This window comes from Periophthalmus magnuspinnatus, chromosome 15, assembly GCF_009829125.3.
Source record: "Periophthalmus magnuspinnatus isolate fPerMag1 chromosome 15, fPerMag1.2.pri, whole genome shotgun sequence".
NCBI classification, from domain to species: Eukaryota; Metazoa; Chordata; class Actinopteri; order Gobiiformes; family Gobiidae; genus Periophthalmus; species Periophthalmus magnuspinnatus.
The window spans coordinates 6,966,928-6,991,699 of record NC_047140.1 but is presented as its reverse complement, the minus strand read 5'-3'; the positions used below and the strand labels follow the sequence as shown (position 1 = coordinate 6,991,699).

Here is a 24,772-nt window from a genome sequence, read left to right as displayed (position 1 = left end):
CTGGATTCATTAGTGGAATACCAAGAAAGTGCACAGTAAAGAGAATTATTTCACATTTGTTTTGTTTACTACATTCTGCGTGGGTTCATTCATAGATTTGACGCCTTCGATGAGACTCGACATTGTAAAGAATCCTGAAAAATGACAAAGCGTGTCCAAACTTTTGACTGGTAGTGTGTGTTTTCGATGAGCGAGCCAAAGTATACTCACTCAAAAACATAATACAAATTGTGAAGACAAAAGTGAAACTGCTTCGTCGACAGGTTTCTGACTCACTCCCACATCACTCCTACAGAATATCCAAATCAACAATCCCACTTTACATCTGCCAGCTTTGAGCAGCGTGGGTGGAACTACAATACCCTTCTCCTCTCTGTCTCCATCAATAGAGCTCAGCCAAAAGTTTAATTACGCTTTGCTTCCCCCCTTAATCCTATTACTCCAAAGACACCTACAGAAGTGACCTATTTTTACTTCCCTTTGTTCGCTTCGGTTGTTAGTCTTTTCACTATTCACGCCAGCCGTCACATCCTGAAATAGTCCCTGTCTGTCCCTTCACTTTCTTATCCTCGAGTGAACCAAAATCTGCACATCTCCTGCCCACACGCACTCACATAGGCAGTCTTCAAAATGTGCTGTTGTTCTTGTGGTCCATTAAGGGCGTTCTATCTGATTTTTACTCTCTTAAAAACGTGAAAAACTGAACTAGTACATTTTAAACGGATTGCAGTGGTGTAAAGTATTAATCAATACGTAGCATCCTAATTATTCAGTTATGAGTTTTGCCGCCACCGTAAGGCTGACAACAACTAGCATGCTAACCGCGCACTTCCAATTCTCGGACAGTTACTTATAATTAATTGCAGATAATACACGATATATCTGCCAAATTTTGCTCAAATACGTTGGAAAAAAATCATGTACTGGCCCTTTAAGAGAATGGGTTACATTTAAAAGTGGTTTTACACAAATGTTTTTTCATGCAATTTGTCTTACCTCAGTACAGATATATTCTTAAAGACAAAATGAGATCACTGTGTTCTGTCTGCATCATTGTTTTCATCCTACGCAAGCCAGGAAGTAATGCTAGTGCGCTGTTAGCATGCTAGTTGTTACATTACATTACCGTGAAGCCAAAACTCCACTCTGAAAGTTGAAAAGTGTTTATAAACTCATTGTGGTGAGTAATCAGGATGCTAGCAGTGCGTTCCACTTTAAACAGATTAAAATGAGCTACTGTTTTTAAGACAGAAAAAATGTAATACAGGGGCTTTAAGATAACAGGTTACATTTTTGTTTTCCCCGAAATACCTTTCTGATGGGCATATACCAAAAAGAGAAATTTAAAATAAAAATAAATACATAATATCATAAAAATATACATATAGTAATAATAATGATAATAATAGTAGTAATAAATATACAAAATCATTCCTTACAGACATAGAGATTATATATTAAAATATGTAAATAAAATAAGTAAATAAGTAATAAAAAATAAAAAGTTAAATAATAAAAATAATCCTGTCCAGGTTTGAATTCCCTCTGTACAGTAAGTGCAAATTTCCTCCATCAAATGACATCAGCAGAAAATGCCTTACTGTGTACAGATTAATTATGTACCATACATAAAGGGAACACATATTGTGTATCTTCTGTGAATATACAGAAAGATAAAAACATTCAAATAACACAAAAAACATATGTAATATATTCTCAATTATGGTCAGCAGGTTGGACCAGCAGGAAATGTTTTTGCCTTTTGCTTTGGTGCATTCGAATGAACAGGTTACATTTAACATTGTTGTATGAAGTAAATTAGACACTTCCAGGAATCATTGAATACACAAAAATCTGTAAATCTATTGCTTGATTTAACTTGTGATCAGTTGAAAAGTAAAGAGAGCCTGGTTTTGGCTTCTCTGCTCCGAATCTTTTGGATCTGTTCCTTCCAAAGAGCCATTCTTGAATTTCTTTTACTATTTGAAGACAGGAAGGGAGTTGATGCTGCGGAAGAAATACAATATTTATGATTTCATAGATTTGTAGAAATATTGCATCTTAGCAGTTTCGACCACATACCTCACCCTCCACTTCCGCTCAAACTGTTATTTTTCTCTTACTTTCTTCACATAAACTTTGACGGTAGAATATTCACAAAATAACGAGAGTCACGATGATGGGATAATTTGACATTTATGTAATCTTTCCCTGCGTCGGTATCTGTCTCTGCTTAGACCCAGACACGATCCTGACCTTTAAAACTTGTATTTTTTGGAGCCGACTACATGAGGTGTGAACAGGAAATGATAGATTACTAAAACTCCAATTTGAAGATTTTTAATTACACTGAAGCTGTCTCTTGTCTGTCACTGTCAGCCAATCACAGCCTGATACCTTTGCTCCTCAACCAATGACTCCTCACCCTCTGTTCCTGCTTTCTGGCAGCAGTACCATCAGCCTCTTCAGCCTTTCCATCTCCTCTTCTTCACCTCTCCTCTTTTCTTTACATCTCTACCTGCTGCATAAGTTGTATGTCATTGCTTCACGAGACATGTGCAAACGTGTTCCTTTACGCCGAGTTAGTTTAAGGTCTGATGGATGGGAGTATTGAAGTATTGATATATTGACCCTGACTCAGTACATGTGGATATCGATACTGTGATGCAAATATCAATGCTAATTAACTTACGCAAATGTGAAGGCTCGGCATCGATTTTAGATATGTTGGGGCCATTTCTTTGTTTTACCAGCAGAATTTTGGACTGATCCGTGTATGTCAGGTTCTCTGTTTGTCCTTTGTCCTAGAGGAGATTTTAAACCCTTTATATATATTTATTAATAGGAAACTTAAACAAAGCATTTCATTTATGTTATAATGGAAGATAGGAGTGGGATTTAATAAGTTTTCTTCTTCCCACTGCTTTTCGAGCTTAAATAAAAGAAAAAAAAAGTGAAATGTGCATCAGGTGTACTGGATACATCTGCTTAAAATAAATAAATAAATGAAAAAATATATATATATTAAAATGGCATCTTCCGTGAGGTTAGACTAGTATCAAGTATTGCTCTCAGATTACCATTAGTCATTATGTTAACAGCAAAAATATGACTGACTGTAATATTTTAATGAATTAAAGCAGAACTCTTATGTGAAATTGACTTTTAAACCTGTTGTAGTTGTTTTCGCTCACCATTTACCCACTCGGAGTAGTTCATGCAGGTTTAAGCAATCTTTAATCGCTTATTTTCAAGACGCAATATTGCCGATCAACCCCTGTTTTCCACTGCAACTGATCTGTGCTGACTTCGTTTTCCAATTTTATTTTCTTAATCGCCGTTACGTGTAGGATTCGGCAGCGTCGTGTAGTCATTTTGGGTCCAATGAAACGTCCATCGGAGGTGCAGACAACTTCACGGTTCTTTGTTGTGACGACCTTTACTCTGACGTCAGTTCACATTGGGCATCGTAGTATCGTAACACAGAAGTAAGTCGTTTTAGATGAATGAATGAACACAAGGACAAAATGTCTTCTTTAACACTGTTAGAGGAAAACTAAACCCAATCTACAGCCAATAAACTGGGACCAAACCAGAACCAAACACTGTCTCAATCTCTCCTAGTTCAAATCACTATCCTTCAAACTATAGCTAACATCTTATGCAACCTGAACCAAGAAGCAGAAGTAGAATCAGAGAGTTGGAGCGATCTGATTGGCTGATCGGTCTCAGTCGGTGTCCACTGGGCCGGAGAGGTAGCAGACACATAATCGAAAGTCCGTGCTGGGAATCCCTGCTCCCTCCACTCCGCTGACACGCCCAACCTGACAGTAAACGGAACCGGCAAGCCTGTACAATCCAATGTCATTTCATGGTTGGGCAGCGTGACTAAAATGGTTTATCTACTCTGTGCAAGCTCTGTTAGAACGCACTGAAGGAATGTCATCCAAAAGGTGATTGTGCTACTTTTTCACACTGGTCTCTTAAAGGAGCTGTACCTGATTTTTAGGGACTGGAAGAAATGAAAAACAGTTAAAACAGTTTGCAGTTGTCCAAAGTTATTCTGCACTGATGTTATGCATTGTGAACATTCTAAATACTCACCGCAATGAGTTTATAAGCACTTTTCACAACTTTCAGAGACCAGCGTGATAAAGCTAACCACAACAACGGGATTATTGGACACAGTGAACACATTTTGACCTCAAGAGCTGCTTATACAATATATCTGTACTGGGGCAACACAAATTTGGCTTAAATACATAAAAAAATCAGCTACAGGGCCTTTAATTCTTGCAGATGAAATTGGGAATTAGCGGAAAAGCTGTGTGTAATTTGCGCAAGGATATTATGGTTCAAAGTTTGAAAAATGAAAATAGCGTACATAATTTGCCGTGCCGAAAAGGTAATGGAACACGATTATAGGGCTTTTTGGGATAATTCCGTTATTTTTAAGAAGGCTAAAAAAGCTTGTCAACTTTGATGAATAAATTACATGTGATTTGTCTTTTGTCAAGCAAGAGAAGAGCACTTTTGTTGTTTTCTATTCCATTGGCTTGGAAATGAAATTAACTTTTAAAATTTAGCTCTTTGATTTAATTTAGTCATGGAGGTTATGTTAAGTTTGAGCGGGATTTGTAGTATTTCTTCTAGTTCCATAATGCGTAGCAAAGGAAACATAAGCAAGCAACTGCCATAGTGAGGCAGTTTTAACCAATCAGAGACCGCGCTGGATGAGAACCATGTGGAAAGAACTGCATTGGGCAATCCCAGACCGTTGTTTCTCTGTCGTGGTTCAACATCAGAGTGACAGAAAGGACTAAATGGGCGGGGCTAACATCCTGAAACATATACTTCACTTATAGTTTAAAATCTTCTTCTTCCTCACCTTCCTAACACAGTCGTAGCATATTAATTATTCACGATGATGAGTTTATAAGCACTCATAACTGTCACCACGATCATTTATTTATTTTATTCTTATTTATTCAATATTTTACCAGGTAAGTCAATTGAAAACAGTATGATACACAAGCAGAATACACGCACGAACACTCACACGTCTATCATAATGTGAAACAGTGGATCAGAACAGGAGACAGGTGAAACATTTGCAGATTAAACACATAAAGGTGTTAAACCACGTCCTCTGATCTTGTTAAATACTCTGGGTTGAGTTTGTAAAAGTCGACAGTTGCAAAAATTAACTAAAGTTTTAAAGTCTGCTGCAGGTGGTTCCAGTCATTTGCTGCAGAAAAGTGAAATGAGGAGTGTTCAAAAGCGGTGTGGGCTTTAGGAACAACCAGGTTAATGTAGCTGCTGGAGGCTGGAGCTGTGGATGATTAGTAGGACGGGGTTTTATCGATTAAAGACTTGTAAATGAACTATAACCCGTGTGTTTGTCTGTGGGTGTGGAGAGGGAGTAAAGTGTGCTGCGATGGGTGGTAAGCATTGCACCTCAAAGCGGCTGGCTGCATGATAAATCACATTGAGCTTGTGTAGTAATGCGAACAACAACTAGCATGCTAATACTGCATTCCAGTCGCCATCACCTTGTAATGACGTAATCTCGGGGGTTAAACATCGGATGCGTGTTCCATTTTTAAGTTCATTTTAAGTTCATTCAGTAACTCGCACATTGTTACTACATTAACAGCTGATAAATCACTTTTGAGAGTGAATTTCTGCTCTTATTGACGTGAGCTCTGTGTACAGGTTAGCAACAGAGTACATTTGTAACTGCAGAAGGAAGCAACTGAAGGGAAAATAACACAAGTGCACAAGTCAATATTTGAACTGTCGGGTTTTAACTTTCACCAAACACAGGGGGCAGCCATGTTGGATTTTCTAACTCTGAAATGTTCTGCGCCTTTGCAAGTAGAAATCAAATATCATGGGGCGTTCTAGTTTTCATGTACAAGTTGGAAAAATACGACCTCTGTTACAACCATAACAGCACACTTCCAGGTTTGGGGATATAAAAAAAACACACAGATTTTAATAAGATGCAGACAGCACATAGCGGTCTCATTTTGACCCTAAGAGCTGCTTTTACAATGTATCTATACTGGGGAGAGACAAATTTTACTTCAATACATGAAAAACTCAAGTACAATCCTTTTAATGTGAATGCCATGTGTATGAATGATCAAAAGTGCTTCTGTATGTGTGTTAGCATTAGCATATTGGTTTGAAGCTGGTGTAAAATGCTTTGCTAATATCAAACTCCGTCAGACCAGACAATATTAGCATTTTCTTTTATGTAGCTTTCTTTCCGTCTTCTCTATAATTATCATATTATGAGCACAATTACCTCAAGATGCTTTTCCACAATTATAGAAAAAGGCACCGTGCTTTGTGTGCGCTGCCAAACAGATATCAGCGCCGAGCTCGCCAGCGGCAAAATCCTTCTTTCAAAAGCAAACCAACAAGTAATACGTTTTCTCCAGTATTTGTTTACATATTCACACTACATCGAGACAAATTTCAATGTTTACTTCAAAACGTTTATTTAACTATTATTAATGCAAAGTTGGTTGGCTCGTGCATGTTTGAGTAATCCTGTGCAGCGTTTAGAAAAATTCAGCTTTCACCTACCCCCTATCCCTGCCCACTGCTCTCTATTTACTTGCAGTTATTCCACAATTTCAGACTTTGGCTTCATACATGTGGGGTTAAAAATGTCACAAAGCCTCTTCTGGTGGTTCTCAGTTTTGAACAGGAAGTCAAAGCGCACATTTCTGTAATTAAAGCGAGACTAAACACCTAAACTCCACCCACATCCACATTTCTAATATAGCTGCAAACTGGGAACTACGTGTTGGACTAGAGAAAAGTGCAAAAGAGGAGGAGGGGCCGAGTCTGGACAAATGAGGAACAGTGCGATTAGTTGAACAGGTGTCCACACTTCAAACTCCGCCCCTGAAGCCCTGCAAGTGTTTGTAATCAGAAACACCTGGTTGTAATCCGGGCAGTGCTGTGTGATGTCACCAGCTACTTGAAATTGCAGGCCACTGAAGCAGGACACTCTTAGATTTAGGCATTTTTGACCAGAAAGCTGCAAATTTACCTGGTTTGCATGAAAATTGAGCAATACACAGTGCTATTAAAACGTCAGTAGTAGCAAAAAAAACGTGGATTTGGTGTTTAGTTTCACTTTGAACCTTTTTAGATCAATATTGCCGTTTACAATGAACAGAATGTAACATGGTGATCTACATATCTTATACTGTATTTACTAAGACTTGTATCTTGAAACTATGACTTAAATTCTACAGTGTGAACACAGTTTATTTATAAAATTGACTATGACCATTGCAAATTCACCGCTGGCTTAGTTAGCTTAACCAAAATAGTTTCTACTTTTTCTCTAATACCCATAATGAAATGTCTTTGGCCGCAAAATCTGATAACACAGATGATTATTTGGGGCCCAGAGCGTTTGAGTTTGAAAATGAAGTGTTTTGATTCACATTACATTGTCGTGATTGAGTTTGCTCGCGTGGGACTAGCCTCTGAGCTCCGCGTGCTAATACCTTTTATCTTTTCACTAGATTAAACTCCCTCTGGCACTCCTCTGTAAACAGGTCTGGACTCTCAAGTTAGTTTTTTGGAGATAAAAATCGTGCCATTGTTCCACACTTCGATTCCCAGTAGATCACCGTGTTTATTGAATTGGTAAACTCTGGCAGAGATGGAGAAGCTCAGGAGGCTGGTGGTTCTGCTGCTGCGGTGGAGATGGGAAGATAATTACCATACCTGCTTGGTTAAATCAGTCTTTTTTATGTTGATACATGATAAGATTACATATGTGTTTAGAGTGTAGCAATGTTTTCAAATGATTTCATGGGAGACGATGGCAAAGGCGATACTTATTTCAGTAATAGTGTTACATTTCAAACTTCCTTTCGATATTAAGGCATAGACTCGATACTAAATACCAATTCAGAGATTCCAATACCACAGTGATAATTAAAATCCCTTTCTTTAGACAATAGAATGTGATTTTCAACATTAAATCATAGTACTTTTTTATATTCTTATGTGTCTTATATCTGTGTAATCCCTCAGTCGTCCAGTAGGTTCCATAGTGGCCCATGGGTGTATACTAGTCTGTGTGTCTTATATTTGTTCTGACACAGCTCAAAAGATATTCAGGAAAGGTTAATGTCTGTCCTGTGAATGTGACTTTGAGTATTTAGTTTCTATACTAGTTTTAATAAAGATTAGTATCTGATTGTCAATACTTCTGACAACCCTAAAAGTAAGTGGCGGTCCAAAATGGAGTCCTCCTGTTTGACCTCCTCCTCAGCCTCATGTGGTTGTGTGTTTGTGTCCACAGGATCTGTCACTGTGAGGGCGACGATGAGAGTCCTCTGATCACACCGTGCCACTGTACAGGCAGCCTGCGCTTCGTGCACCAGGGCTGTCTGCAGCAGTGGATCAAGAGCTCCGACACGCGCTGCTGTGAACTCTGCAAGTACGAGTTCATCATGGAGACCAAGCTCAAGCCGCTACGCAAGGTACTGTACCGATGCTACTGAGATGAAGCTACTAAGTTGACACTTCTAAGTTGACATTTCTGTGCTGACGTCACCCTCCTGACGCTACCGTGGCAGCGGTACCGTGGCAGCGGTACCGTGCTAACACTACCGTTCTGACATTACCGAGCCGATGCTTCTGAGTTGACGTTACTGAGTTACCCTGCTGCCATTACCCCGCTGACGTTACCCTGTTGACTTTACCATACTGACATTACTGAACAGGCACTACTGAACTGACGTCACCATACTGATGCTACTGAAGGAGAAAGACAGAGAAAAGAGGGCAAGGCAGAGTTAGAAGTGGCATTTTTCTACAACATAGTTCCCCCAGGACGCTATTTCAAAACCTGCCCCAAAACCCTCACCTTATCCAAAAATACCTGTTCCTGAACTTAACCTTAACCTGTTTGTGAAATAATATATACCGGTAGTCCAAAATTTGCATGTGCTGGTGTAGCAATCAGTCATTGCAAGTGTCTGTCTTGTGACATAACTGTGTTGAGGGAAAGACGTGGGGTTAATTTGAACAGAATCAAGGAATTTATTTGAACAGGTTTGTCCAGATAACCCCTGGTCCTTGACGCTGTAATGTGAAAAAACAAAATAAACATTTTGCATTTCCTACTAGTGTTGTCACAGTTCTAAAATGTTAAACTTTTGAAATTTGATATTAAAGAATAAATTCAATACTGATTTTGCTCTTTTTAAGTCAATATTGCACATAATAATTTTCAAGACAAAATAATAGTGTTAGTTTATTATACTTCGTGGTCTTATACTAGATCTGCAAAACTCAAAATGATAAAATTTTATCCAGTAATTTTTTTCAGTATTAATTCTTGCTTAAATTATCTAGTTTATATAGTTTTAGCATCGATTAGTATCATATTTTTGACAGTTTTGACAACAACATCTCCTACAAGTCTGTAGTTCTGATACAATCTCATGCTCAGCACACTGAAGCATTTACTCTTCCTGGAATCATTTTATATCACAACGTTACAAATGTTTTTACAGTTATCATTTATTAAGAGCCTAGTTTTCAGGAGAGTCCTGGCCCCAGGGTCAATCCTGTAGTACACCAATGAGAGGAAGAATATGCAAACGACACACAGAAAGACCTTAAGTCAAAGCCTGGACCCTCTTAATGTGAGTCTGAAGCACTAATCACTAAAGCACCACTCCACCTCATTCATAATATAGTCAAAATAGTACAAAATATCCACATGTCACAGCCATGTCTCAGTAAAAACACAGACTTCATTACTACAGGCCTCGTTCATTTGTAAACTGTACAAGTGTAAATGACTTCAGTTCAGAACATGAATAGATTCTGTCATTTCTGAGGAAACTGATTCTGTTCTGGCTGATTTCCAAATATATTTTATGCCAATCAAAATCATCTGCTAGTTAATTGAGAAAGTTTGTCATATTTTTTGTGCAATCTGTTCACTTCTTTGGTAGACAACTTTGCTTGTTATAATGATAAAAAGACGTCATAAACTGCCAATGTAGCCGTCATGGTAAAAACAACAGCTAGCGTGCTAATGTGCATACATTTCCTGATTATTGGACGATAAAATATTTTATAATTTGGTGGAGATAGTACACAGCAGACTTGTACAGTATATATCTGTACAGAGGCAAGACACATTTTGCCCAAATACAATAAACTACATTCTCCTTCAATTAAAAAGTACGTCTCTTGTCCATCACACTTGTCTCCTTCTCCGATATCGTCGGTGGCTCTGCGGCTGGATTCTCACCAAAGCCTGTTCTTCTCCCTCACTGCTGCAGAGGCCTACACACTCCCATTAAAGACTCTTATCCATCACCACGGCGACAGATAACGGGACAGTCTAATTAAAATCCGCGCACCCTTCGTTAGCTGCACAAGAGCTTTTAAACAAATGCTTTTCCTGGTAATGGGCGGTGGATTTCACAGGAGACCATTCAGTGTGCTCTCGGCTCTGCTCGGACAATTGACTGTGAGATGGAGATACGGTTATCAACTGTTTACGGCCCCGTGTTTGGTAGTTTCCTTTTGGGTGAGCTGACCCGGCAAATCACAGGTTTGCCAATGGGGAGATGGTTTGGTGTAACGCTGGTGGTGAATTGTAAAATATGAAAGTACCAAGATGTTTTTTTTTATCATGGAAGCTAAATTATTCATGACTAACTGTGTATTTATAGTCCCCGAGGAGGAGTCAATATTTGTAATTACTCTGAGATGAGATGCTGAGTTATAAAAAAGGTGTGGTTAATTTTAGAGGATGGCATGTGTGTGTGTGTGTGTGTGTGTGTGTGTGTGTGTGTGTGTGTGTGGGGGGGGGTGTGTGGGGGTGTGTGGGGGTGTGTGTGTGTGTGTGTGTGTGTGTGTGTGTGTGTGTGTGTGTGTGGGTGTGCGCGCGCGCGTGTGCGGGGGTGTGCGTGCGTGTGTACACCAGAAAGGTTAGGCAGTACACATTTAAAGAGACACTTTGTAACTTTCTGGAGGTGGCATGTTGCCTAAGGACATTTTCATGGAAATAGAAAGTGAAAACATACTTTAAAACATGTTTTATGCCACACTGTGGAAGATTATAGTCAAAGGAAACACATTTCCATGTAAACAAGCAGGAGGAGCACTCCCTCTGGCCAAATAAGAGTCAGGTTTGAAATGTAATGAAAACACAACCAAAAGGAAAAAACATGTGGACGGACCATGTCCCTGTCAATCACAGCCATCTGAACTTCAGGTTTAGCTGTGACCAGACTCACATGTTTGTAAAGTGTTGAAGCCACGTGTAACTCTGATGAGGAAACTTAAGAAGATCTAAAATAATCATATAGATCTGTTTGGTTCATTTTATTCTGAGAAAGAGCTACACTCCCTCCTTAAAAATGTCTGTAGCTTGGACCAGGCGTCTCAACCTTTTGGAGCCCCCTTTACAAAACCAAAATGTCAGAGATACTAATTTTAGCTGTCGCAAGACATTGAGTAAATATAAGAGCCACAGCCTTAGATGGAGTAGGGTTAGATGTTTATAAAACATAAACCATTATCCATTTATGAGTGCACAAAGTCAGACATCTAATGATACATTCACAATGGCAATAGGCATTTAATTCATCACATTTGAGCCTCCCGAGCTACAGGCCCTGACCTAAGAGTGTAGTATCTCTGAAGATGTTGTAAGCATGTTCCTTTTATCCAATCAGAAGAATCACTGGAGACCAGAGAGTAGAATCACTCCAGTTTTATTGTTCCCTATACATCCAATCTAATACAAGTCAGGCATGATGCTGTCCCTAGTACGTGCACAGAGATCTCAGGGGCGGTCCCGTTTTAATCTGAGTGCCTGACCCTGAATGCCACATTTAAACATAAATCATGAATATTCAGTAGCTGGGTGTGGACATCTTCTTCTTCCTTCTGGCACTCCTCTGCCCTCCAGGCGCCCCACTGGCGCAGCGTTATCTGTAACAGCTTGACCTGGGAGGACATGCTACACAATCTATCTATTGTCACAGTATGTTCTTTTCTATGCGATAGGGCAAGGATGGAGTGTGTTTGTGCAGTGTTGTGTGAAAGTCCTAAATCTCCTTTTAGTCTAATCTTTAATATTATGAGCAATGACGTTTACGTCCTTCATTCCCCCTTTTGATCTATTTTTATAGATCACCATTTATATGTTTTCTTAAAGTTCATACGGTGAGGCCAATACCGGTAATGTGGGTTTTACCTCCTCCTGTTTAAGCATTGTATATTGACCTTTTAGCTGACCACCTAGAGCGTTGAATGACATGTTCAATTAAAGATCTAATCAATAGAATACAACAACAACCGCCAAAGATAAATAATGCAATCACCATTACTACTGTCGTAGCCATTGACATTGCTACTTGTTTCCAAGAGCCAAACATTTTGGAGAACCACTCGTCTAGGGGATTGTTAACACCTGAGTGAGAATGCATCGTGTCCGAGAACATTTGGAGTCCTTTAAGAGTTCTGGTTACGGAGCCATCCGGAGCAGTATTATTAGGAATAAATGTACAACACTGTTCCCCAAACAAAGAACATATCCCTCCCCGTTCAGCTAATAACATATCTAGGGCCATTCTATTTTGAAAAGTAGTTTTGGATACCGCGTCTAATTGTTCAGTCATAGCTGTGCCTAAGGATGTGGTCAGATTGGTTAAACGCAACAAGTTGTAATGGAGATAATTTATACGATCTACATTTTTGTTAGGAGTGATAGGAAATATAGCACTAATGAATGGGAGATTTTCAAACCCCGCAGCAAGTTGATCGACTAGTTTATATTCATCTGGTACGTGGTACACCAATAGCATCTACATATGTTGGGTTAGGGCCTAGAGCATGAATTACATCAGACATAGTGTACAATTTTCAGGACAGCTACTGGAGACACAGGTGAAATTACCCACTTTGGGAGTGTAAAAGATTTGTTTTTGGTTAGACTTCAGCAACATGACGGCTTCATCTTTCTTGTGTGCACCTTCCAAAAGTCACAGGTGTATTTGAACATGGTTAACATGGTTTAATACTGGTGTAGCTGCAGTCTAAAAGTACTATCAAGTTGGTTCAGAGCAATTTCTCTTCACTGCAACCTCTCTTTGGACCAGTTTGACACTGTAATTCAAAACACATTAACTCAGTCACACTGGCAAAATAGTCCACATTCAGATCTAATGTGACAGTGTAACCCAAGCCTCCTGATGAATGAGCGAGCGCTTGTGCTTCCAAATAGACTTAGCATTAGCACTGTTAGCTCAATGTCATTTATTACAATAAACAAAGGTTGTTTACATGACTTAACATGTTTTAGAATAGTAATCTTTAATTTTAAGTACTTTACATTCATTTCTATGAAAATGTTGTTCCTTTGGCTATAATGTTCCACAGTATGGCATTCCAGAGTATCTTTCTATTTCTATGGAACCATGTAGGTGATACTGTACCTTTCAAATTTATATTAAAGCCTATAATAATATTATGGTAACTTTTTAAAAATCATGTTGTAATGTTTCATCATCACACACAAACCTGTTTGTCTAAGACGTGTTTGTGTTTTGTTTTGACTCATTTAAACTGCTGTTTAACTAGTTCTTAGCTGACGTGGAACAACTAGTTGATTAACATTTTTGAATGCACTGAAATTATTGTATATAATAAAACATGAACGTATAGAAGTATTTAAAAAGTCTGTTTATATATATATATATATATATATATATCTTTTCATATTTAAACTTTAAAAAGGCGCTGTACCTTATTTTTGTCTGTCTGTATTTTTCTGACATTAAAAACTTGAAAAAGCACTAGTTCATTTTAAATGGTTTGTATCATTCCAAAGTTATTCCTCACTTTCCTCACACATTCTTAGCTTCTTAATTACTCACGGCGATGAATTTACAAGCAAAGAGCTTGTAAACTCCAACTCTCATAGACCAGAGCTGAGTTTTGCTGTCGTGATAATTTTAACAACAACTAACATGCTAACAGTGCACTTCCTGGCAATATAACACTTATAATTAAACATAGACAGTACACAGTTGTCTTCTTTTGAATATATCTGTACTGGGGCCAGACCACTTTTACTTAACTACATGGACAAATCACGTACCATCTCTTTAAATATGCATGAACGTGACATGATCCTGCAGACATGGTGGATGCTTCTGTGCTGTTGTGGAGGCCTGTTACAGTAAGAATTATATTGACTTAAATATATTGAAGCTGGAACAGTATTATTCGGGTTTCAATATTTATTGTGTGCAGATTTTCTTTGTGTCTGGAAGTGTCTGGGGTGTGGGAAGTCTGGGAGTCTCTGATTGGACTGCTGCCCATGTGACCTGGCTGAGGAAAATGAAAGGATTGATGGACATTTTGTTTGCAATAATGAGGAGATCCTTGTTATTTTAGTTGTGATATGATAAGATTTGAGCTGTAGAGGGTTGAATAAATACGTATTTGTCATAACTCAGGTCTTTAAACGATACTCTATTCTATTCAATGGGATTGTCTTGCTTTATTGCTTTTGTGTAAGTGGCATACTTTCAGTTTCACTATTACCGTTTATTGTTCTATTTCTCTGCAGCGATATATGGCGCTTCATAATGTGTTATCGTGACAGGCCTACTGTTGTGTGTGCAGTGGGAGAAGCTTCAGATGACGGCGAGCGAGAGGAGGAAGATCATGTGCTCCGTCACTTTTCACGTCATCGCCATCACCTGCGTCGTGTGGTCCCTGTACGTGCTCATCGACCGGACCGCTGAGGAGATCAAGCAAGGTACGAACGCACATGTACACGCCAACGCAGCTCTGCAGTACACTGTATCAGAGCACTGACAGCCGAGGGTGGACTAGGTAACTGTAATAAATGTAATTACAAACGTATAAGCAATAAGATATGGCTGCTGGCAGAATGAGGTCAAATTTTAAAGTGGGACTAAACACCTAAACAACCACATTTCAGATAGAGCTGATAAACTGGGAAGTACCTGGAGGCCTAAAGAAGAGAGGGAGGAGGGGCGGGGTCTGGGGGTATAAGGAGCAGTGTGATTGGTCCAACAGGTATCAACATTTCAAACTCCACCCGTGCAGCCATATATTTGTAATCAGAAACACCTGTCTGTTATCTGGGCAGTTTTGTGTGATGTCACCAAGCACTTTAAATCGCAATGATCACTAGAGACAGGATGCACTAAGTTTTATATGTTTTTGACCACAAAAACCAGCCTCTAAAATGACCAAAAAAAAGCATTAGAAACCATAGAATATTATTACTATTAAAACACCATATACATAGTTCTGTAGCAAAAAAAGTGTTTAGTTTCACTTTAATGCCATTGTGCAACATTAGTAAAGTTGTTGTAAAGCAGTAAAAGGAGTGGTAGATATAAATTAGCTCCGTTCCATTGTTTGAAAGTTATCATATGCCCACATAAATTCCAAAGATTTATTTGACACAATAGACATTAATGGAACGCATTGTTCCTTAGGGTTGTTTTATCAACACTCACTTTAAGAACAGTCTGTCCTTAACTTAACGCTAATTATAGTCTTAAAACGCATGTGTGTTATGTTTATTTCTTATCATATTACAACTAACAACTTCATACAGATTTTTATAGCATGTAAAATGTTTAATGTAATTTTTATAGATCCAGGTATTTCTAAAACTAGTCAGGGAAAGCCCAAATTTGTCTTTATGTGATTTTTTTCATTTTTATTTTTTTGTAGCGATATCTGCTTTTAATATATGTTTTAGTATTGATTAGCATTTGAATTTTTTATTTTTTTATTGTATTATTATTATTATTTTTTTTATTTTATTTTTTTTGCCAACCCTAAATACAACAGCAAAAATAAGCATATGCTGTTTTAAATTGTCAATCGCTATGGCAACAGCCCTAATTTTTCATAAATCTGAAATCCTTGAGCTATCCACCTGGCCCATTCTTCATCACTGTCAATGCATAACGAACACATTTCCTTCTTCATTCTACAGTTAGAATACATGAACTACCACTACTACAGTGCACTCTGGTGGCCGTGCGCGTCACTTACAGTATGACACGAAATTGACTGTAAAAATCTGACACGATAAAATCTAATAAAAACCTAGATTTTTTTTCTCAAAGTGGATGATCTGGCTTCTAAACGTGGACCGACAGCGCTGGGGCAGACTCCACTATGTTCTGGTCCCAAACCACCTCTCAGCTCTTTATCAGGTTCAAAGGACAGCACACTGCTCTTTTGTGCTCCCTCTCATTCAGCCTTAGCACGGGTAGTTAGCGTAATAGGCCTAATAGCGTAGCTGGCGTGTGCAGTGTATTCTGGGAACATCAGTGGGTGTAAATGACTGCCTGGTTCTTATTGTAGCGACTGCTGGAAACACGGAGGAGGAGGTCACGAGTTCTATTGACTTTTGGGCTCTTAATTCAGTCGGCTCTGATTCACCTTTGAGGGCGAATCGGACTAAAAGGGAAGAAGAAGAAAAGGGTTATTTATAAAAGTTGTGTAATTATCCGCCCTTTGGTCCGGGAGTGAGGGGCGCTATCAAAGAACAGGTGTAGTGTCAGGACATTTCGGAAAGAAAGATCAAATATGTACTTTCAATGACAGTGTGAGATGTTAAGTGATTCGGTTTTGGTGAGTTTTAACTGGAAAACTACAGCCTCATGACATCACAAGGTGGAACGGAGCATTTATAGGTCTGTTTTTGAGGAGGTAACAACATTATAACGTGGTTTAAAACTTAATTTCACTCAATTTTGCGTAATATAAGACCTTTAAGCTGAATACTACAGCATAGCGTTTCCTCAACAGTTGCTCTCTAAATGTTCTCTAATTGTACCAAAACTTCAACACACAGCAGATTCGCAATCTCCTCAAACTTTCCTTGGACTTTTCAACCCATCACATTCAAACCAGTCTCTCAAATTGGCTGATGCAAATGTAGCCCGTAGCTAAAATCTCTGCCGACGCTAGCTTCTTACATTAAAATTCACATCGCCTCATTACGCACGTCCCAGATCTGCCTGTTTCGGCTCGGTGCAAATCCAAGGACTACACCGGTAAAGAGTTTTATGTCTCCATTTGGGGATTTGGATTGGCAACACTGATGGTTCCAAACGGCCGCTGCATTTGTCCGCAGTGAGTGAGGATGAGCTAAAGTGGATCCCGGAGCAGATAATAAGTTGTGAAATGGCCGTAGGGTTTGTGGAGTCTTTAACAAGTCTACAGCAGAGAGAAGGAGATGGAGAGACAGGGGAGAGAAGGGATGGAAAGAGACAGGGAGAGAGGGAGACAGAGAGAGAGGAAGACGGAGAGACAGGGAGAGAGGGAGAGCAACAGGGACAGAGGGAGATGGAAAGACACAGGGAGAGAGAGCAACAGAGAGACAGGGAGACTGGGAGGGAGACAGGGAGAGAGGGAGGTAGACAAAGAGAGAGGGAGACAGCAGGAGAGAGAGGGAGACAGAGAGAGATAGGGAGAGAGGGAGGGACAGAAATAGGGGGAGAGAGGGAGAGAGAGGGAGACAGAGAGAGGGTTACAGAATGGACAGAAAGAGAGAGGATGTGAGAGGGAGGGAGGGAAGGGATACACAGAGAGAGAGAGAGAGAGAGAGAGAGAGAGAGAACAGAAAGATACAGAAAGAGAGAGAGGGAGAGAAGACTGTGGCATTTCTGGAGCCTAGCATCTACTTCAAATTACAACTGTTAAGTTTTTTGTTGTTTTATTAATACAGGGAAAAAATTATGTATAAATACGAAAAACTAAATATATTCAAAATTGTCAGACACTTCCTGGACAGTGTCTTAATAAGTAGCAGTTGCATGAATATAAGACCATGTATTTTCACAATACAAAAATTCCAAACTTTTTATTTTATTCTGAGAGAGACTTGATACTGGATATCGATTTCAGAACCACAACAATTTGATACAATATAATCTGCCATTCTCACGATAGCTTCTTTAATATCATCATGACGTCTTGAACAAGTTCTATTTATGTCTTTTGATACTAGTTTCCCTTGTGGTTGTTTGGATCAATCAAAATGGTCTATATTTCCACTAAAACAGTTCATCATATTTTGGTTCGTTTGGGCACTTCACCTTGGGCCAAAACCACAATTCTGCCCTGTGACTGAACTGTGTCCCTGTCAAAACAAAGGTACCCGGGCCAGATAGAGTCTTGTGACATTATAAACTCACCAATATCACAAGAACTGGTCAGGCCAGGTCAGTTCTGTGCTGTCTTGGTAAATTAGCATCTCACTTTTTACTTTACTTTTGAACGAAAACTAGGGCAAATATACAGACAATAATGCAATTTCTTCAAGCTTCACTTTTAAAACAAGATCTTCTCTGCAACATTCAGTGGAAAATGCCTGGATACCTCTCACGCAAACAACATTAAACATAAAATCAATACATTTTATTAGATTCATCTGTAGTTTTTCACAGATACAATTAAATTTAACTAACGAATATTATTTAGAACGACTTGGCGTTGTTTGCCGTAGCTGTGATGTATTTTGAGCCAGACTCCAGATGGGGGAGCAGGCTGTGGGTGCTTAGATGGTCCTGATGATTCACACTCACTCGGGTCCCTTAGCGCTGTCGGCTCTAATCGCCATGACGACACCAAACAACTCCACCGTCTCCACTGTAAACACGCTCACATGTGCTCACTGCTCACTTGTACTACAAATGTTGGATTGTATGTTATAGGGTTCCCACATGGTCTGGAGAATTAGAGATTTTAGTTTGATTTGGTTACATTTTATTAACTTACTAAAATCTGAAAACGTTTTTGAAATGTCTCTCAGTAAAATGTGTGAACCCTGAATTGTTGATGTACCATTTTTCCTCAATGTCTTTGTAAATCATGATACATTCTCTTCACTCATGCAGCCGGAAGAATCCCAGGTAAACATTTGAACTCCAATTTCCCCCTTTAGTTTTTCAATGTCTAGTTTTTTATTCTTTTTTATAGCACCAAACAAACCCCGTTTATGGTCCCCTGGTTCCAGAAGTAATTTTCCCATTCATTTTTCCCATAGACTTTCTGAAAAAAATTAATTAAAAGTGGGCCTGTCCTGATAATCACTATATCGACTTAACATTTAATACATGAAAGCTGGAATAATTCATTTTTGGCCTCAATATTATCAACTGCACACTTTTTTTTTGCAATAATTGTGAGATTTATGTTATTTTTATAGTGATACAATATGATTTCAGCTGTTTAGGGCTGAATACGTCTTCCGTGGCTAAATATTGCTTAATTCTGCTATTTATTTGTTGCAACTCAAGCCTTTTAATGATACGGTTTATTTAAAAAATGTCTTACTTTGATTAATCTGCTTTATTGTTATTGTTTTAGAGGCATAAAGCAGCTTCAATTTTATCGTTTATCATCGTATTTCCCTATAGTGATATGTCATGCTTCAAACTTTATCATGACAGGACTAATTAAAAATTTAAACGTTCGCTCAGGGATAATCAGCGGTGGTAACTCATGACCACAACACCTATCATTTTCTTAAACTTTAAAGCATTTTACTGAATCTTCATTTTTAAACATGCCTTTGCACTTAAAACATCTGTGTTATGGATGTTAGTTAACACGCAGCTGGCTGGTCTCTACGATGCCTTTGAACTCTTGATATATGAATTCTTTGAAAAGTCTATGGGAAAAATGAATCGGAAAATGTACTTCCGGAACCGTAGCCAACTTTGAAGTAGGCGGGACTGTGGAGCTACATTACTCAATTTTTGAATTAACTTATCTTTGACCAACTTGAAATTGAGAATGACTTTGAGCAAGCAAGAGTGAAATGTAGACAGAGTTGCAATGTAAACAGTAGAAAACTGCTCTGCACTTTTACTGTAAGGTAAATATGTGATCCATACGCACACATATAGGCCTAGCACCTGTTCTCAAACCCCATATTGTCCTCTGTGTCCCATAGGGATGGGCCAAGACAAACTGCCACAAGAGGAGACATGAGATTTGGTCCAATGAATGAGACAAGATGATATTTTGACATTGTCAATAAACAACATTTTGCTGTTCAGTTCAAAAGTTTTGATTTACTTTATGTAATATTTTTGCTGCCATTAAATGAACTGTATGTAAGATTTCATGTATTTCATAAACGTGACCTCTCTGTGTCCCCTTTCACTGATAACTATTCTAATGCTGATGCATTTTTAATTACTAAAACACTGGACATGAAGGCTGTGATGTTTATGTTATAATGAGATTTTTTATCCAATCAGAAAGCCCAATGACTCTCTCATTTTTGTTGCCACTTTCACTGCTGAAATCCAGTTGGTTTAAACCTAAAATGCCTTTTTCTGATCTGAATCCTCACTACCCAGCACCTGCAGACCATCATGAATCAGTGCTAGAGCAGCCTCTGCAGCTGCAGTATATATTGTCCAGTTACTGAGAATGAGAAAACCTGTGTCTCTATCTGCAGGCTTAGGCTCAGGCAACACAGGTTCATCTGTGGTTGTAGCACATTTGTAGAAACAGTGAGATCCCAGGCTACATACAGTTCCTTTAAAGCATTGATTTTTTAAAACTACAGCTTCTCAAAACATAACTCACAAATGTTTACATGGTTTTTGCCTGAGCCATATTTAAACACATGGATTGAGAAGTCTCACGTGATAACTTTACACATGTGTCTTCAATCTTATGACAGTTTTATCTTGCACGATCTTGTGGCAGAAGATCTTGTGCCATCCCTAGGGTCCAATGCCTGTTACGATACACTAAATAGACTTTGATTGCTGACCTCCTCTTTCTAAACCTACATTTGATTTGAACTCAGTGGATTATATTTCGCCTGTGTGTTACACCTGTCGTGTTCTCTTGTGTCCTCCTCCGCAGGGATCCTGGAGTGGCCGTTCTGGACCAAACTCGTGGTGGTGGCGATTGGCTTCACTGGCGGACTGGTCTTCATGTACGTCCAATGCAAGGTCTACATCCATCTATGGAGGAGACTCAAAGCATACAACCGCGTCATATACGTTCAGAACAGGCCAGACTCGTGTAAAAAGCTAGCCTTGGACAAACCGATTCTCATGGAACCCAATCTGGAGAACAAAGAGGCGCTGGCACCTACCCAATCGGACACAAACTCCTCCCAGTACACGGAGACGGAGGAGTACTGCATGGAAGTGGTCAACGTCTGACCGCCATGTTGGGGAAAAATACACTTGAAGGATCTAAGAAAGTAATCTGTCATTAAAACGTAAAACAAGCAAACTTTTTTTCTGACCATTTTAAGACTTTCAAAATGGTCACTTGTAACAATTTGATCTCAAGAGATAAAAGACTCTACCGAGGTCTAAAAACGTCCATTTCTTGGTTGTGGATTTGTTGTCAATGGATCGACGTATATGTAGGTTTGAGTTTTTGAGAATTCCGAGCCAGTTAGTCCCGTTGACATTCCGACTCACTAAATAAAGTGGCAACCGGGATGATTCAGAGCGAACGCCAACCCTGGATTTGTGGGTCTTGTGGTTTAGCGTCAAAGCACTTTTGTTTTTATTAAGTTAGAACGAAATGAAATATCATTTCAATGTAATTTTTGGGGGATATCGTACGATAACGACATCGGATGATGAAACGGAATTATGGATCTACAAACGGAATATTTCAATTTGGGAGTTTTGGACGCAAAATGGAATTCTGTGTAATCATGATTCCAGCATCCTACTGAACAGGCGAATGTAAACTTTTCAAAAAGAAAAAAAAAAAAAAGGAACTTTTTGTACGATATGACAAGAAGTACAATATTATTTCAGTCTTGGGGGGGTTCGTGAATGCTACAATGTGATAATCCACGTGCAGTTTTGATATGCCTTCAGAAATCCACTGCTGCTTTTTTAAGTCCGTACAACTCCCTTTTGTTTTCCGACGTTTGATCCCCGGAAAAGTAGACGAATGCAAATGAGTTCTTTGATGCTACACACAGACAGGCTCTTCTTGACTTTGGTTTTCGCACAGTTCAAAAGTAGACAAATTTGCAGACAGAAGTGATGTTCAGACATGACATTAACAGCTTAGTGAATGTGAGTGTTGTTAGTGAAGCGCGTCTCGTCTGCCTGGGTGCTATCACATGGTGTGGGGTGAGCTATTGCAGTGGGAATGGCAGCACCGCTAGCTGCAGAGAGATGATTACATCTGCCTTTTGTGGCCTGTAAAATGGATGCTCTGACTTTGCTTTGGCTGTGTTTAACATCATTCAGTATAGTTCCTTTGTATTCCTCATATAAGCAGGCAAAATAGTGAGCTAGATTTGATTTGATCTGATATCTTAAAGGTACATTATGTAACTTTACTGCCACCTGGAGATGTTATTGTTTTGTGAAGGATGTTCCACAGTATAGCTTTAAACCTGTCCATCTTGCATGTATTCATTTACACGTGTTGAAAAACATACAAACTTAAAGTGAGTGGGGTCGCCTTTCCACTGATCTGATCTATAACTTGGGCTGGTAGTGTCACCTGCTTGTGTGGAGACAGGCAGGTGTATGTTCACTACTATATTGTGGAACAGTACAGACAAAGCAATAACATCTCCATGGAGACGCAGTCGGCATAGAAGACTCTCCACTAGAAAAGTTACCGAGTTACCTTTTAATCTTAAAGCCACACAAATACCAAGTTTTGTTTGTGAATTCTTGAAGTAATTTGAACTTTTACAATAGAACTTGGATGTGCTTTTATTTTTTATTATTTCTTTGTTCACTTTGCACTTTGAGGTATTTATTCCTGCACATGTATTGTATATGTAATGTGTAGCATCCTTGACTATTGTAAATCTGCTATTCCCAACCAACCACCAATTAATAATCTAAATGACTGGTAAAAAATGCATTTGTTTCAACAATTTGTCCATGAAAATCATGAATGCCGCTTATTTATTGTCTGCATAGAGAGTAATTAGGAATGAGTCATTGAACACAGCCTTGGTAACATCCATCTATAGAAGCACATGTGAATAGTACAAGTACTTAGCACATTCAACCTCTGCAATAAAAACAATGCAATATATCACGTGGACTGCAGGTTGTAAGGGGCATACCTGAAGATGGGCAGAAGATGGCTCCCTCTGCAGGTGGAAGAGTATCATTGCAGTGGATTTCTGACGGCACTTTTTTGGAGCTTTGTGAGTGCTTTATGTCTGTCAAGAGCACAGCGACACCAAGCATTTTTAAACAACTTTGATACCACTTTTCTCTGTAAGCAGCCGACCCCACTCCTGCTCATAACTGCTCAGCGCCAGCAGCAATAACTCAACAATAATGATCGATATTTGAAGTTTTGTGTTCTATTGACTTGACTAAAAACTCCATTACCCACAATGCAGTGCGGTTAGACAGATAAAAAGTGCAATTATGAATGATTTTGTTGTTCTTCTGTTCTAGTCCTGTATGGTGTTTCATGTCCAGGGTGGACTTATTATTATTTCTTCTTTTTGTGTTGTATTTATTTTAAAAAGAGATTTAAAGAGAGTTTATTGGTTTAATATCCCGTCATGAGTGATTTTATGCATCTTACAAGTGCATTGTTCAGGAATAGAGAGATTTTTTTTAAACGTCCATGTTTTAGATATTTGTAGGATTATGTTCATTAATATATTAACTTATTTCGGTTAATTTAACAGTGGTATGGAATGGTCACAAGTCACATTGCACAAAGATGACCGCAGTTATTGAAAACACACAAAATTATTTAAGACACGATACAAACAATGCAATAAAAATCCAAAATTGAAAGTCATTTTTTTAAACAAACAGTGTATTAGGAAAAGCAAATAAAAGGATTCAAACAACAAACCCATAAATACAAAATTGTCTAAATGGAAACCTTTACAAACTGTTATTTTCTCTTTTTTTCTTTCTCAATGTTCCAATTTATTTTATGTCACTCTTTGTTGTTGAACTTTGAAAATTGTCATTGTAACTTGCCCTTTGAGGCCACCGTACATTGCTTTTTTTACTGTTCTACTCAAAGGAGCTGGCTCCTGCTGGGGCAAAGTCACAGTGCGGTCTTGATGCTAACATAATAATATGCTAGCATTCTCTTTGCCTCTTTTACTTAACGCCGTCCCACAAGACATCGAGCTTTTATCATCTCATGTTTAATCGTACAGAGAAGTGTGACCCACATAAAGCTGTTTGTTTACTACTGAGTGGACAGTTCCCTTCACATCACTCCACTACTTTGTCTGTGACCTTTTCTTTGATAGTAACTGTAAAGAATTTGGTAAATAAAAATGTACATCTGTTTTTAAATAAAATCTTGATGTGTTTTCAGTTTTCCCATGTTTGAACAAAGTATGTAGAATTAAAAGAACAACCAAATAAAAGTGGCATTTCTTTTAGCTGCCCTGGTCTTGATTGCATGTCTTGTGTTGTTATGTGTTAATGAGTGTGAAGCTGATAAGGCTCGTGCTGAGACACACACGGTGACGGTGCAAATGCATTTTAATGAAGAGAAAGGCCGTCTGCTCCTGTCAGCACTCTGCACAGATGAAAGGTGCTGGTTCATTACAATGACAGAGCAAATGCGATATGGGGAACGTCTACGCAAAACGTTCAAGGGACCACACAAAAGCCTATGTCTGTGCTCCTTCAACGCCTTACAAGGGACAAACATCAACAGGAAAAGTGACGAGTTTTTTTTT

At 38.8% G+C, this 24,772-nt stretch overlaps 1 protein-coding gene across 2 annotated transcripts in view; it reads left to right on the top strand.

The window, feature by feature from the left end:
- The window catches only part of marchf8 (membrane-associated ring finger (C3HC4) 8), a 220,093-nt gene extending 195,640 nt beyond the window's left edge, over nucleotides 1-24,453 (top strand). Inside the window, exons 6-9 of one of the 2 annotated variants that reach the window (XM_055227155.1) lie at nucleotides 8,342-8,522; nucleotides 14,704-14,839; nucleotides 18,975-18,990; nucleotides 20,918-24,453. In XM_055227155.1, coding sequence (XP_055083130.1) covers nucleotides 8,342-8,522; nucleotides 14,704-14,839; nucleotides 18,975-18,990; nucleotides 20,918-21,269 — 685 coding nt within the window. In that variant the 3' untranslated portion in view covers nucleotides 21,270-24,453. The remainder of the gene's footprint in view (nucleotides 1-8,341; nucleotides 8,523-14,703; nucleotides 14,840-18,974; nucleotides 18,991-20,917) is intronic. The other variant, XM_055227156.1, reaches the window with a different exon arrangement.
- The last annotated feature ends 319 nt before the right edge of the window (nucleotides 24,454-24,772 follow it).